This window comes from Bos taurus, chromosome X (genome assembly GCF_002263795.3).
Source record: "Bos taurus isolate L1 Dominette 01449 registration number 42190680 breed Hereford chromosome X, ARS-UCD2.0, whole genome shotgun sequence".
Taxonomy (NCBI): Eukaryota; Metazoa; Chordata; class Mammalia; order Artiodactyla; family Bovidae; genus Bos; species Bos taurus.
The window spans coordinates 85,238,804-85,255,586 of NC_037357.1; the positions used below are offsets into that span (position 1 = coordinate 85,238,804).

The window sequence follows — 16,783 nt, forward strand, 5'->3', positions numbered from 1 at the left end:
TGCCCTTCTTTTCCTCAGTGCCTGCCTGCATCTCTTCTTATAAGGGCATTAATCCCATCCTGAGGGCTCCTCCTTCATGACCTCCTCTAAACCTAATTGGGCTTCCCTCATAGCTCAGTCCGTAAAGAATCCGCCTGCAATGCAGGAGACCTGGGTTCGATTCCTGGGCCAGGAATATCCCCTGGAGAAGGACATGGCAATCCACTCTAGTATTCTTGCCTGGAAAGTCCAATGGACAGAGGAGCCTGGCAGGCTACAGTCCATGGGGTCACAAGAGTTGGACAGGACTTAGTGACTAAACCATCAAACAAACCTAATTACCTCCAAAGTCCCCACCTCCAAATACCATTAGAGCTTCAAGGCATGAATTTTGAGACAACACATTCAGTCCATAATACAGCCCAAGCCTAAAACAGCAGCTCAGTATTTTTGAAGTTAAGAATAGATTTTCTTTCTGCATTTGCAACAAGTCTTAACTACACTAGTGATATAGTACTAGTTATATTATAATTAATATAGTTGAAATTTCTGTATGTTAAATACTGTATGTTTATAATATATCATAAATCATTTCCCATGCCAAAAAAATAGCTGAATTCCTTTAAGAAGTATTAACTGTTTTATTTTTTATCTTTATCCAAACAGTGGTTTGTTTCCTACTTAATTCTGAGATAAATATGCTTGCAGACTTTTGAACTTGCTATCTGTGTCTTACACAAAGATAATTTGTCCAGAATCTTGAAGCCCAAATCAATTCCCCAGGAAAATACACACAAACTTTTACCTAAAAATTTTAAGCAGTTTCTGGTACAGTGAGAGTAACCATACTGAAGCTTGAAGATTTCCCCTTGCTCATTGAGTTTGAGGCCTTGGTAGAGACAGGCCAACTCCTGGGCTCTTTTTTTAAAAAGCAAAAACACCTGTTGGTGGCACTCTAGATCTTCTCATTCCCACTGTGGGAGGTGGACTGGTGCCAAGAGACAAGCTGAAGACTAGAGAGTGCTTTTTATCCTGCTTAAGGTCTAAAGCAGAACAACTTCAACCACTCTTGCATGTTGCCGACTAGATCAATATCCTATTATCCTGCTCCATGACCACATTCCCACCCCTTTCCACTGTTTGTGTTTTTGTTCTTTTGTCTTCATCATTCTTGACAGAAAGTTACCTAATTTTTAGATCCCCGCCCCCCACAGAAAAAAAAAAAAAAAACCTATTTTGGGCTTTGCTGATATTTTCTACTGTATATTTGATTTCTAAATCAGTAGTCTCATATTATTTTTATCTATTTTCCTTCTACAGAAAGTCAGTTTATTGTACTTTTTATTGTCTAATTTCTTAGGATGGACATTTAATGCATTAATTTGAGAGTTTTTATTGTGGCTATTTAAAATCCATTTTTGGTGTATTCCATAGATGGTTTTTTAATATTTAATCCTAAATATTTTAGGTTATCGATTATTAAAAATAGAGACTTTCTTTACGATCTAGTACTAGTACATGAAAACGAAGATCATGGCATCTGGTCCCATCATTTCATGGGAAATAGACGGGGAAACAGTGGAAACAGTGTCAGACTTTATTTTTTTGGGCTCCAAAATCACTGCAGATGGTGACTGCAGCCATGAAATTAAAAGACGCTTACTCCTTGGAAGAAAAGTTATGACCAACCTAGATAGCATATTGAAAAGCAGAGACATTACTTTGCCAACAAAGGTCCATCTAGTCAAGGCTATGGTTTTTCCTGTGGTCATGTATGGATGTGAGAGTTGGACTGTGAAGAAAGCTAAGTGCTGAAGAATTGATGCTTTTTAACTGTGGTGTTGGAGAAGAGTCTTGAGAGTCCCTTGGACTGCAAGGAGGTCCAACCAGTCCATTCTAAAGGAAATCAGTCCTGGGTGTTCTTTGGAAGGACTGATGCTAAAGCTGAAACTCTAGTACTTTGGCCACCTCATGCGAAGAGTTGACTCATTGGAAAAGACTCTGATGCTGGGAGGGATTGGGGGCAGGAGGAAAAGGGGACAACAGAGGATGAGATGGCTGGATGGCATCACTGACTTGATGGACGTGAGTCTGAGTGAACTCCAGGAGTTGGTGATGGACAGGGAGGCCTGGCGTGCTGCCATTCATGGGGTCGCAAACAGTCGGACACAACTGAGCGACTGATCTGATCTAAATCACTATCAAAGTTAATCACCACCCATTTTTCTTAGCCCTTCACCAGCACAGGGTTTTTACCTGAATTTGCTCCCAAGGAAATCTAGACCAGCAGTCTGAGTCCCAGCAGGTGTAGGGGAAGCCTTGTTGTCTCAAGATTTGGGAGGGGGAGAAGCGAGAGCAGAAATCTGAGTTTCCTTTTCTGTTTTATCTTTCACACCCACCACAAGGGTTTTGCATCATTTCCCCTTTTCTTAGTGTTTTTCTTACTTGATCCATTTGAGATTGATCTTGGGCAGTTGGGAGCCAACAATTATGCTAGTTCAGTATCTTGGTAGAGACCAAACTGGAGCACTGTACCTTTATATATATGCGTCACATGTAAAATCCTAGAAATGGAATTGTTTGAACATCCCTTCCCACTTTAAACGTGTTTTGCCTCTTGTATTTTCTTCTTTTTTTTTTTTTTTCTTTTTGGTGTGTGACAGCGTGCTGAGCTATGCAAAATCACTTCAGTCATGTCCAACTCTTTGTGATTCCGCAGGCTGTAGCCTACCAGCATCCTTTGTCCATGGGATTCTCCAGGCAAGAATACTGGAGTGGTTTGCCATTGCCTTCTCCAGGGATCTTCCCCGCCCAGGGATCAAACCCGTGTCTCTTATGTCTCCTGCATTGCAGGCATTTTCTTTATGACTAGCGCTACCTGTACCACCAATATCCAATCACATAAACCAGAGCAGTGTTTTTTCAAACCTTGGGTGGGTTAATAGAAAATATTAGGGATTTAACACAAAATAAGTGTAAGTGTTATTTTGTGAAACTTTAATTTCATTGGTATGTGTATACAAATATTCATATATATGTGTACTGGGCTGTGCAGGATAATGTTCTAATGTGGATTGTAGTCAAAAAGATTGAAAAAGCAGACTAGAGAGCTAGGTATCATGTTTGACTCATCCTTCTGCCTTACCTCCTACAGCCACTGAATTACTAATTCTGCTGATTCTACTTCCTCAATTTCTCAAATTCATCCTATCTTCCTCTTCCCTGCTAACCACTGATCTAGTTCCAGCCCTTTCTGGATGACTGAAACCGTCTCTCCAATCCCTTATACAGTGGAAGTGAGAAATATATTTAAGGGACTAGGTCTGATAGGCAGAGTGCCAGATGAACTATGGACGGAGGTTCGTGACATTGTACAGGAGACGGGGATCAAGACCATCCCCAAGAAAAAGAAATGCAAAAAAGCAAAATGGCTGTCTCAGGAGGCCTTACAAATAGCTGTGAAAAGAACAGAAGCAAAAAGCAAAGGAGAAAAGGAAGATATATACCCATTTGAATGCAGAGTTCCAAAGAATAGCAAGGAGAGATAAGAAAGATTTCCTCATCGATCAATGCAAAGAAATAGAGGAAAAAAATAGAATGGGAAAGACTAGAGATCTCTTCAAGAAAATTAGAGATACCAAGGGAACATTTCATGCAAAGATGGGCTCAATAAAGTATAGAAATGGTATGGACCTAACAGAAGCAGAAGATATTAAGAAGAGGTGGCAAGAATACACAGAAGAACTGTACAAAAAAGATCTTCATGACCCAGATAATCACAATGGTGTGATCACTGACCTAGAGCCAGACATCCTGGAATGTGAAGTCAAGTGGGCCTTAGAAAGCATCACTACAAACAAAGCTAGGGGAGGTGATGGAATTCCAGTTGAGCTATTTCAAATCCTGAAAGATGATGCTGTGAAAGTGCTGCACTCAATATGTCAGCAAATTTGGAACACTCAGCAGTAGCCACAGGACTGAAAAAGGTCAGTTTTCATTCAATCCCTAAGAAAGGCAATGCCAAAGAATGCTCAACCTACTGCACAATTGCACTCATCTCACACGCTAGCAAAGTAATGCTCAAAATTCTCCAAGCCAGGCTTCAGCAATATGTGAACTGTGAACTTCCAGATGTTCAAGCTGGTTTTAGAAAAGGCAGAGGAACCAGAGATCAAATTGCCAACATCTGCTGGATCATGGAAAAAGCTAGAGAGTTCCAGAAAAACATCTATTTCTGCTTTATTGACTATACCAAAGCCTTTGACTGTGTGGATCACAATAAACTATGGAAAATTCTGAAACAGATAGGAATACCAGACCACCTGACCTGCCTCTTGAGAAATCTGTATGCAGGTCAGGAAGCAAGAGTTAGAACTGGACATGGAACAACAGACTGGTTCCAAATAGGAAAATGAGTACGTCAAAGCTGCATATTGTCACCCTGCTTATTAACTTATATGCAGAGTACATCATGAGAAATGCTGGGCTGGAGGAAGCACAAGCTGGAATCAAGATTGTTGGGAGAAATATCAATAACCTCAGATATGCAGATGACACCACCCTTATAGCAGAAAGTGAAGAAGAACTAAAGAGCCTTTTGATGAAAGTGAAAGAGGAGAGTGAAAAAGTTGGCTTAAAAATCAACATTCAGAAAACTAAGATCATGGCATTTGTTCCCATCACTTCATGGCAAATAGATGGGGAAACAGTGGAAACAGTAGCTGACTTTATTTTTTGGGCTCCAAAATGACTGCAGATGATGATTGTAGCCATGAAATTAAAAGACGCTTACTCCTTGGAAGGAAAGTTATGACCAACCTAGATGGCATATTAAAAAGCAGAGACATTAGTTTATGAACAAAGGTCCGTTTAGTCAAGGCTATGGTTTTTCCAGTAGTCATGTATGGATGTGAGAGTTGGACTATAAAGAAAGCTGAGTGCCGAAGAATTGATGCTTTTGAACTGTGGTGCTGGAGAAGACTCTTTTTTTTTTTTTTAATTTTTAATTTTAATTTTTTTTAAATTTTATTTTATTTTTAAACTTTACATAATTGTATTAGTTTCGCCAAACATCAAAATGAGTCCATCACAGGTATACATGTGCTCCCCAACCTGAACCCTCCTCCCTCCTCCCTCCCCACACCATCCCCCCGGGTCGTCCCAGTGCACTAGCCCCAAGCATCCAGCATCATGCATTGAACCTGGACTGGCATCTCGTTTCATACATGATATTTTACATGTTTCAATGCCATTCTTGAGAGTCCCTCAGACTGCAAGGAGATCCAACAGGTCCATCCTAAAGGAGATCCGTCCTGGGTGTTCATTGGAAGGACTGATGTTGAAGCTGAAACTCCAGTACTTTGGCCACCTGATGTGAAGAGTTGACTCATTTGAAAAGACCCTGATGCTGGGAAAGATTGAGGGCAGGACGAGAAGGGGACAACAGAGGATGAAGTGGTTGGATGGCATTACTGACTCAATGGACATGAGTTTGGGTAAACTCCAGGAGTTGGTGATGGACAGGGAGGCCTGGTGTGCTGCAGTTCATGGGTTCTCAGAGTCGGACACGACTGAGTGACTGAACTGAAACTGAACTGAACTCAAATCCCCATGCCATTTGTCTTTATTCTTACCAAATAATCGTCCTAAAATGTAAATTTTGCTTATTTATTTCCTTCTGTGGTACCCTACTGCCCATAGATCACTTCCAAGTTTCATAATATGGCCCCTGCCTGTCTCTCTAGCTTTATTTGCTCCCATTGCAGTATCACTGGTAACACCAAACCACTTTCCATTTTCCTCACCCTCCCTGAAGAGTTTTATTTTGTTTCATTTCTTTCGTTTTTGCCTGATAAGGGAAGGGAGATCCTTTACTACCATCCCTTTTACCTGGTGAACTTCAGCTTATTCATTCTCACTTTGAATAGGAAGTCTTATACCCCTACCTTCCCTACCCCTGGTGTTGCTTCTCTGTACTTCCAGAATATTGTGGGCATCTCTCATTACCCAGCCACATTATTTTATTGGTTTTTCCCCCCAAATTCAGATGTCCAATTTATTTATTTATTTTTAACTTTTTATTTTGTATTGGAGTATAACCAATTAATGATGCTGTGATAGTTTCAGGTGAACAGCAAAGGGACTCAGCCATACATATATATGTATCCTTTCACCCCCAGACGCCCCTAACATCAGCCAGGTTGTTTTAAAATTATTTGTTTAGTTGGTGTTCAGTTCTTTCATGGAAAAAATCTGGCCATATTCATTTTAGTGCTTAAAACAATGTCTGGCTCTAATTGGGTGTTCAGATGACTGAAAAGGTGAGTGACTGAAGATCTTGAAAGTTAAAGTGCTTTTTTCATTCATGTTGCTTATAGGTGACCAAATTGAGGCTAGAAAAGAGGCCTCTTTTGTTGCCTCATGCTACAGACCAATATTTCTTCTAGTACATTGTGTAAAACCAGATGAGTACAACATTTATTGTGTAATACTGAATAAGTCACTTTAAGCTAGTTTGCGTATGATTAAGATGATTAAATTATTCCTTTGTAAATAATGAAGTTTTTGATGTACTATACCTATGGGAGCCTGTTTCTGGTACATGAATAGTTTTGCTTGAAATTTAATATTCACAAAGAGGTAAGACAGTGCAAGTAGATTTCAAAGTAATTTGGAGAAATCAAAATGGTCCTTTAATGACTATATTTTGAGAGGTCAGCTAAAATTTAAAAGATAATGTGACAGATTCCAGGTATACTGTTTAAAAGATTCTGTGGGTTTTAGTTTAAAATACCTAAAGCTAGAAATGGTGAAATTTGGGGGAAAAAACTTACATTGTAGGAGTAGCTTAATAAATGTTTGAATCAAATTTGTAGATACAAATTCTAACATACAGTGACTCTTATGCCTTCACGTTCTTCCATTTTCTGTAGCACGTTGCAGAAATCAGTTGGGGTTTAGAAAGTAAGACCCCAGGCATCAGTTTATAGAAGAAAAGAGAAGCATATTCCAATCTGGGCGTATTTCCAAATTCAGAAGTTTTAAAGAAACAGTTTTTTTTTTTTTAAGTGAAGCATCAGAAAAAGAAAAGGGTCAAAGCTGAAATATTACTTAATATCATCCAATATGCTGTGTGTATGTATGAGAATTTCCCCAGTTGTTTCTAAAAATTACTTTTACAGTTGATATATTGAAACAGGATCCAGCAGTGTCCACACATTGTTTGGTTGGTATGTCCTTGAGCCTTTCTTTATCTATAACAGTTTCCTCTCCCTTTTCCCTCCCATGCCTTTTATTTATTTATTAAAAAAATGTTGTCATGTTTATTTTCTCACTATGTTGCAAAGTCATTAAGAGTTGGAATATATTATTTTATCATTAAAAATTGTTCCTTCCCTTTTAGGCACCATCTAGGGCTCTGAAAATCTTTCAAGTGAATGTCAAATGAAGTAGGTCTTCTGGGAATCCTAGCTGAGATCCCGAGAACTAGGAAGGCCACTTTCTTCATAAGTCCTACCCAGTTTAGGGCATCATAAAAGGCTCTGCGGCTCTTAGTCTCCCCACTGTATCCACTAGGTTAGCCAGAACCTACCAGTTTGAGATACAGGTAGATGTGCCTGACTGCCCCACCAAGAGATTGGACTGATTGGCCTCCTTCCATGGTTTCAATGACTAGAACCCAAAAGTAGCTTTCTACTTTGGGGACTGGGTACTCAGCTTATGTAAGCTTACTGGAACCTTGTGTAGGAAACTGCCAGGTCTGGTTATAAGAAAAGTTCGTGCCATCACCCCCACGCACATCAACCAGACATGTCTCCCAGGAAGCAGGTGTCCTGGAGGCAGAGTATGTCAGGGCTCTACAATCTGTCTGTGTGGTTATTTGTGATCTTTTTTCTTTCCCTGTATTTATGAGGCTCCTGAAGGAGCCAGGAGTGTGTAGACCCCAGCTGGGGAGAGTAAAGGTGACTGATTCCAGTTTTCTGTGTGTCCTTAGCTCTGTACTTGCTTGTATCCCTGCTGGCAAAGAAAGCAGGCCTCTCCGTGTCCACGATCCCAGGCTTTCCACTTGTGTATTCCAAGGCTGGCAAACCTTGGAGCCTCTGGGCTCTGACACTAGACAGTGATCATTAGCTGGCTTGAGTCTCTGTTCTGGCATTTAAAAAAAAATTGTTCCTGACACCTAATAGACAATGTTTGCTGAATAATGTTAATAATACTGAAGGTCTGTGTTTTGTTCCTACAGGTTGATCTGAAAGACTACATGTTCAGTGGACTGAAGGATGTAACAGTAGGTCGCTTACCTGGGAAAGTGGCAGGACAACAATTTCTCATTCAAGACTGTGAGAACTGTAACATCTATATTTTTGATCATTCTGCTACCGTTACTATTGATGACTGTACTAATTGTGTCATTTTTCTGGGACCCGTGAAAGGCAGCGTGTTTTTCCGGAATTGCAGAGATTGTAAGTGCGCATTAGCCTGCCAACAGTTTCGTGTGCGGGACTGTAGAAAGCTGGAAGTCTTCTTGTGCTGCGCCACTCAGCCCATTATTGAGTCTTCCACGAATATCAAGTTTAGCTGTTTTCAATGGTATTACCCTGAATTAGCTTTCCAGTTCAAAGATGCTGGGCTCAGTATCTTCAATAATACCTGGAGTAGCATTCATGACTTTACACCTGTGTCAGGAGAACACAACTGGAGCCTTCTTCCAGAAGATGCTGTCGTTCAGGACCATGTTCCTCTACCTACTACCGAAGAGCTCAAAGCTGTCCGCGTTTCCACAGAAGCGAGTAGAAGTATCGTTCCAGTGTCCCGGGGTCAGAGACAGAAGAGCAGTGATGAGTCATGCTTAGTGGTATTATTTGCTGGTGATTATACTATAGCAAATGCCAGAAAACTAATTGATGAGGTAAGGAGAAGAGAGAGAACCAAAACAGACATACATCTATATAGGAACAAACCACTTCCTGGAGAATATCCATTCTTTTCAAATTGGCTATTAGAAATACAGGCAATCCTTAAATTATAGTCCTCTGCCCACTATGGATTTATCTGAAGTTAGGCCTCAAATACTTTCCCAAAGAAACTTTAAAAACATAATTCAATTCTGGAAGCATCCATTAAGCACTCATTATGTGGAAGTTACTGTTACCATATTTCATTGATTATAGGATATGTCTTTATTTTCCAGTTTTGCTTCTCAGAAATGCGTCTTACAATTGATGGAAGTTTAGAGCTGATGAAATGTAATATATGCTGTGAGGAGAGATACACAAACAAAATTATCTGCCCTCAAATAATTTCCATTCTTTATCACAGTAGTACTACAAAGTGAAGCATGACCTTTTATAATTACTTACTGGGGAAATTTATCTGGAGTTTTTAATTGTTTAGGGTGTGAGAAAGACATTTAGGAATTCAACTTTTGGAGCTTGTTTTGACTGTGAGAGCAACCTCCACATTACTTTCCTTACTTCCCTTTGCCCTATTGCCATGAAGAAGAAGTTAGTGTGATAGAATGAGGTGGCAGCTGGGACGCCAGAGGTTGTAGGCTCATGATCAGGGGCTTTTAGTGCATTCAGGAATAGAGAAGGGTTCTTTGGGTAGCAACTTTCACTTGAGAAATAAGTGGGGATCTGGAGGTTAGGGATTCCAGAAGTAGTAGTTCTTGGTTGGTGGATGCTCCAATGGGGAGGCAGCAATAGGAAGTATTGATTATCCATTAATCAAGCTTTCTTCAGAAAGTCTCTTTGAATTTGAAAATCAAACTTCCAGAAATGGAGAGGTGAACGGAAAACTCTTTTTGAATGGATTTTTTTAAAGTTGTAACACTTCTGTCAAAAAGAATGGTTTTAGGGGAAAAAAAAACTACAAGTGACTGCTTCTCTGTAGTTTATACATTCCACAATGTAGAAAGCCCATGTCTGAAATCTTCAAAGTATATCTGAGGTCCAGTTTTCCAAACAACTGAAGCCAAGTATAATCTTAAGAATTTGATATTTTCTTTTTGATTATGCCAATCTGATAAACATGTGCTGTGGATCTGGTGAGATGTAGAAAAAGTGCTCTGGCCTTTGAGCTGTCTAATCACATGTTAATCCAATATCTGAGGTAAACATTTTCATTATACTGTATGGTGATTTTTTTTTAAAAATCTACATACATTTTTCAAAAGAAGTAATTATTCAGGTTAAACTCCTTTTTGGTTGATAGTTCAAAGAGAACATAAAGAATGTATAATATGTTTAAAGAAAAAAAGCCATCGAAGCAAACACTGTCATTCTTCATGAGTCATCAGACATTCTTAACCTTTTAACTTGGTATCTGATATGTGAAATGACAGGTTGTGTGCACTTGAAAGTAACCTGACCAGGAAGATTTGTGTTCTTTATATAGCCTTCTGGATTACAGAATAACTGAAATAAAAATGCAACAATAACAAAAATTAAAATGATGACAATAATAATAATAGCTAACATTTATATAGTGTTTATTGTATAATATTTAAGTGAATTAACTCACTTAATTCAGAATAACCTATGAAATAGGTGCCATTGTTCCTCTTTATACAGATAAGAAATTGAGTCACAGAGAAAGTAAGTAACCAGCAAGAGGTCACTCGCTGGTAAGTAGCAGAGCCATGATTTAAATCCAGGGAGTTTGGCTTTGTAGACCATAGTCTTAACCCTTAAGCATGATACTGTTATGCTGCCTCAGAGGTAAAGGAAAGTTGATAAATGCCTGGTGGAGTAGAAATGTGACCAAAAGTGTGTGAAAGCAAAGCAGATACTACCCTCTAGCCTAGAAGGAAGAACCATGGAACTTTTTGGCTAGAGTTATCCTAACTAATTCTGAAATCACAGAATAAAGAGAACAAAAAGAAGAAAATACCAAGTACATGTGAACAGGGTATCACAACATGCTGAAAGACCAATGACTTACATATTAAGAGAGAGGTTACATAGTTTTTTTAGAAAAAAAAATGAAGCTAGAGTTCCCTGGAAAATATGTGTAGAAGCTAGTTAGTGCTGAGACGGAAAAAATAAAATGAGTCTTTCCATATCATAACACAAATGTCTTAAAACAGCTTAGACTAAAACTGTGATTGCTGTCTCTGGTTTTGTTAAACCGTAGGAGTAACACAGAATTTTTTTCATACTGTTTTTATAAATTAAAGCTATTGTAATAGTTTTTTGAGATAGAAAGTATAAAACTTGGAGAGAGTAGGAAGTCTAGAAAAACTGGGTAAACCAGAAAACACATTCCATAGGAGTCAAGAGAAATTCTCATTGTTCAGTCGCTCAGTCATGTCCAACTCTTTGGGACCCCATGGACTGCAGCACACCAGGCTTCCCTGTCCTTCACCATCTCCCAGAGTTTGCTCAAATTCATGTCCATTGAGTCAGTGATGCCATCCAACCATCTCATCCTCTGTCATCCAAGATGGTTGGATGGCGTCACTGGAGCCTCAATTTTCTCATCTAAAAATCAGATTTCCTGCTGGCTCTTAACTGCATCACAGATATGCATAGGATAAATTAAAGTAAAAGTAGTTTGAGTTGTTTGGAAGTAACCACGTGCATACGTGCTCAGTCATGTCCGACTCTTTGTGACCCATAGACTGTAACCCACCAGACTCCTCTGTCCATGAAATTGTCCAGACAAGAACACTGGAGTGGGTTGCCATTTATTCCTTTAGGGGATCTTCCAACCCAGGGATCGAACCCACGTCTCCTACTTCTGCATTGGCAGGCGAGTTCTTTACGACTGCACCATCTGGGAAGTAAAGTATTGGATAATTTAAGTTGGGTAGTTACTGCTACTTTCAAGTCTTTAAAAGTAGAATTTTCATGAAACAGTTTCTTCACATGTCTGCAGTGAAACATCAAACTAGATATACTAGTTTCATAGTTCATTATTTGTTTTTAGGTAATGGTATTTTGAATTAATCATCTTAGTTTTTGTCAGTTTATGTGTCTGACTATAAAATGAGAGGTAATGAGCAGTCTAGGGAATTAGAAACAGATGTCGGATTGTTTCTGATATTTTAAGTAACTTTGCAGTCATCGTCTGGCAGTGATGTTTATGTAATTTTCTTCTACTTTTTTAATGGGTGTTTCTTTTTATTTCTGAGGCAGCATTGAGGGCTCTGAAAAAGGATTTGAGTTTGAATCCAATTTGATGAAATAGTATGGGATAATGTAGCCATAGAATGAAATACTATCAAACATTAAAACTGATTTTATAGTAGAATAGTTGGAAAATGTTTACAACTAAGTGAAAATTTGTAGAATATTATGTATCTGATTTTTTTAAGTAGATAAGTCTGGAAAGTTATATATGCTAAAATGTTAATAGTTGTGGTTCTTCTTAGGAAGTGGATTAAGATCAGGGTTTTCTTTTTTTGTTTTTAGTTCTATGGATTTTACATAAAACCTGTATTATTTCTGTAATGGAACAAAAACTGGAAGGGTAAAAGGAAGTATACCAGGACTTCCCTGATGAAGTGGTCCAGTGGTTAAGACTCTGAGTTTCCACTTCAGGGGGCATGGGTTTGATCCCTGGTTAGGGAACTTTTAAGATCCCACAGGCCATGTGGCATGGCCCAGAAAAGAAGGTGTACCTATTATAGCAGTGACATCCTTGAGTAGTGGCAGTTTGGTCAATATTTCTTTGTTTCTGTTTTTTTCTTAATATTCTATATTGAGCTTATTTGTTACTTTTATGATTAAAATTTTCAATAGGCTTTAATTGGCTGAGTCACTTTGCATTTTTTAAAAATCTATTTATTTTTAATTGAAGGATAATTGCTTTACAGAATTTTGTTGTTTTCTGTCAAACCTCAATGAGAATCAGCCATAGGTATACATATATCCCCTCCCTTTTGAACCTTCCTCCCATCTCCCTCCCCATCCCACCCCAGTAAGTTGATACAGAACCCCATTTGAGTTTCCTGAGACATACAGCAAATTCCCATTGACTATCTATTTTACATATGGTAATGTAAGTTTCCATGTTACTCTCTCCATAATTTTGCATTTTAAAAAACTATTTTCATAATTATCTTAAAAATTAATGTGTACTCATTTTATATATGACTGAACAGTCCTATTCCTAAATATTTGCCCAAGATGGATGAAAATTATTATCACACAATAAATTGTGTTTGCATGTTTAAAAAAATATGTACTTACTGTAAAGAACTATAGAAATAGAGTAGAAATAAGCTTTTTATGCTGAACCTTGAATTATCTTTGTAGGAATAGTTTTTAATTTATTTAGTCTGTAATCACATTTGAGCAAACCCAGGGAGATAGTTAAGGACAAGGAAGCCTGGCGTGCTGCAGTCCATGGGCTTGCAAACATGGTTATGACTTAGCAACTGAACAACAGCAGTCAGATTACTTGGATTCAAATCACAGCTCTGTCACTTAATAGTTGTGTGATCACGGGCAGATGTCTTACCCACTCTGTGCTTTAATTTCTCATCTGTAAAATGAGAGTAATAATAGTATCTGTCTTGTAAGAGGGTTAAACATGTTATACATATAGAATACATAAAACTGCCTGGCACATAGTAAGTGCTCCATAAACATAATCTATCATTGTTGTGCTAGACTATGTAAATTTGAATCATGGTTTTTAAAATTAACATTATTATATAAGCTTCCCCCATTATTATTTGTTATATTTAATGAACTATGGTATTTTATCATGTGAACATACCATAATTTACTTAACCATTCTCCTCTCATTGGACATTTGCGCTATCACCAAACTAAAGCTTATATTTGTTAGTTTCAGTCAAAAAAAATTTTAAATAATGCTTAAAATTTTGAGGGCTAATTTATGTTTCTTTGGCTCTTAATTGTAACAGTAAGCATAGCAGTACTCATTCTTAACCAGAACCATGCATCTGGAAGGAAGAATCTTGTGTATGTGAAAACTTGTTACAGTAAACACCCTGAATTACAGTTCTAACTAAAATGAAAATCAGAGTGCTGTGTTGCATTTTATATAGAAAAATTGTAGAATAGGAAAACATTGTTTTAGCCTCAGGTCATTTTAAAATCTGAATGAAATTTTATTTCCCACAGATGGTTGCTAAAGGCTTTTTCCTAGTTCAGACAAAGGAGGTGTCAATGAAAGCCGAAGATGCTCAAAGGGTTTTTCATGAAAAAGCACCTGACTTCCTTCCTCTTTTGAACAAAGGTACCTTCTGGATAATTGGTATATTTTTTGTGGTTATTCTTTTAAACTGCTGATTTGACTTACTCTTGCCTTTAGTATTTCTCTTAAATTGTCTTCTCTTTGTCATTTGTTTTATGTTTTTCCTGTTACCATTCAGAAATGTCAAAATTTCACATCATTCAAAATGCCATATATAATTAACTAGACATTAGTGAAGTGAAAGGTGAAAGTGTTAGTCGCTAAGTCATGTCTCTTTGACCCCATGGACTATGGCCTGCCAGGCTCCTCTGTCCATGGAATTCTCCAGGCAAGAATAGTGGAATGGGTTGCCATTCCCTTCTCCAGGGGTCTTCCCTACCCAAGGATCGAACCTGGGTCTTCCACATTACAGACAGATTCTTTACCATCTAAGCCACCAGGGAAGCCCCAAAGACAAATGGAAGGGACCTCATACATGTAAAGCACATGCTTTACCACTGATCTGCAACCCCCACCCTGCAACTAGACACTACGCATTAGGTTTTTTCCTTCCCCTGTTCTATCATCTTATTTCTTGAAAGTCACATTTTATTATTATGTATTTTATCATCTTTAATTATTATTTTATTATTGTTGTATTATTATACTATAGTGAGTGATCATTTCCTTCTCCCTGCCAGTTATAAAGGACTTGATAAGGATTCTTTCTGCCTTCAGTGAGTGTGCTTTGACAGTACTGGAAAAGAAATAAGAAATATAAATCAAAGGGCATACCATTCTGTGTACTTAACATGATTGATTAAGTTTCTATGCATAATTAGAATTGTTTTCCCCAGTGGGCAAATGCCACCAGTAAATTTCAGACGCTGGAAATATGTCTACAAACAGAGGAACTAGAGTTCATGTGTACTTCTGAAGTGTTGCTGTTTGTCTCCATGTATTTGAAGGTGTCCTGATTCTAGAAGACAGAGTTCATCCGTCAGAGCAGGGATGTTGTTTGCTGAAGGCTCATCAGGCTTTTCTTGACTGGCCTGAGCAAAATATATAATAATACATAATGATGATTGGATATATCCTGGAAAGGGGGCACATCTGCATTCATATGCTCTTTATGTATAAATAAGTTAAAATAAACTGCAAAAAGCTATAGGAAAATATTGGAGGATTGTTAGGATAATCTTAATAACTAATGCTGGGTGTGATGCAGTCCTTAAGTATTAATACAATATATTTTATATACTTTTGTGATTCCTCTGGTAGTACCATAGACTGTCTCTAACCAGTGTATGAATCTATCCTAGATTATATATAGGAAATTATGACCTGGCTCCTTTGATGCAGCCTTATTGATACAGGAACATTCTGATGGAACCTGGAAAATAAATCTTTAAACCCTTAGCAGCTTTAAGAAAATTCAATCAAATAATAAGTGTAATAGACATATAAAAGTGTGAGGATTAGGGATGAAGTGGGCATATGAATAGACCTAAATTAATGATTTATATGCTTGTGTAATGTTAGTGAAGTGGTTTCATAGAATTGCTCTAACACAACCATAGTATGTGTTTTTAAGTCACATAACATTCCACATGGAAGAAGTGTTCTGTTCCTGCAAAAAGTAGAACTCAAACTAATGGACAGATGTTTTAAGAATTTCAGCAAAGCAATATATAAACAGCTTTTAAAATCAGAGATGTCCATAGGAAGTAGTCAGAGACTAATGAGGCCATGTCAAAAGGTCACAGGAGTCAGTTTAAAGGAATCTCAAGGAATTTCCACTGGTCAAATTTGGGACAATTTGAGCATCAAAAGCATGATGAAGTAGGGAGTATAGGTTCAATCCCTGTTTAGGAAACTAAGATCCCACATGCCATGTGGTGTGGCCCCCCCCCCAAAAAAAACCACAATAATGAAGGGAATTGATTTAACAACATCAGAAATCCATGCATCCATAGTGGTAATAAAAAAGAGGAGAGAGGAAATTGGCACTGGAACCATAGACCAGCATACCCAGTCATCTTGGAATCTATCTAACTGTATGGTCCTCACAGATATCATGAATGACTGCTAGATATTCCCATGATCCAGAAGCTTCCTATGTATGTGTTAGTCACTCAGTCGTGTCCAACTCTTTGTGACCCCATGGACTGTAACCCACCAGGCTCCTCTCTCCATGGAATTCTCCAGGCAAGAACACTGGAGTGGGTTGCCATTCCCTTCTCCAGGGGATCTTTCCAAGTCAGGGATTGAACCTGGGTCTCCTGCATTGCAGGCAGATTCTTTACCATGTGAGCCACCAGGAAAGCACTCTTCCATTAGCTTGAAATGACCAGTTCTCCAGGACCCCAAATGGTCTCACAGTAATAATCAGTTTCTCATCTAGGTAATCACAAACAAATCATCTGTTTAAAATTTGTTTTTATAGTCTGAGGAATATCTCTATAAAATTCATCAGCCCATGCTTTTTATCTAATTTGTAAAATCAATAGTATTCAATATATTCAGTTAATAAATGTGCATTAAGCACCTGGAGAAGGGAATGGCAACTCCAGTATTCTTGCCTGGAGAATTCCATGGACAGAGGAGCCTGGCGGGCTACAGCCCATGGGGTCACAAAAAGTCAGACACAACTGAG

At 38.2% G+C, this 16,783-nt stretch overlaps 1 protein-coding gene across 2 annotated transcripts in view; it reads left to right on the plus strand.

Moving 5' to 3' along the window:
• RP2 (RP2 activator of ARL3 GTPase) overlaps positions 1-16,783 on the plus strand; it is a 48,473-nt gene that overhangs the window by 12,283 nt on the left and 19,407 nt on the right. For both annotated transcript variants that reach the window (NM_001035403.1, XM_005228079.5), the window contains exons 2-3: positions 8,222-8,887; positions 14,076-14,190. In NM_001035403.1, the coding sequence (NP_001030480.1) occupies positions 8,240-8,887; positions 14,076-14,190 (763 nt within the window). In that variant the 5' untranslated portion in view covers positions 8,222-8,239. The remainder of the gene's footprint in view (positions 1-8,221; positions 8,888-14,075; positions 14,191-16,783) is intronic.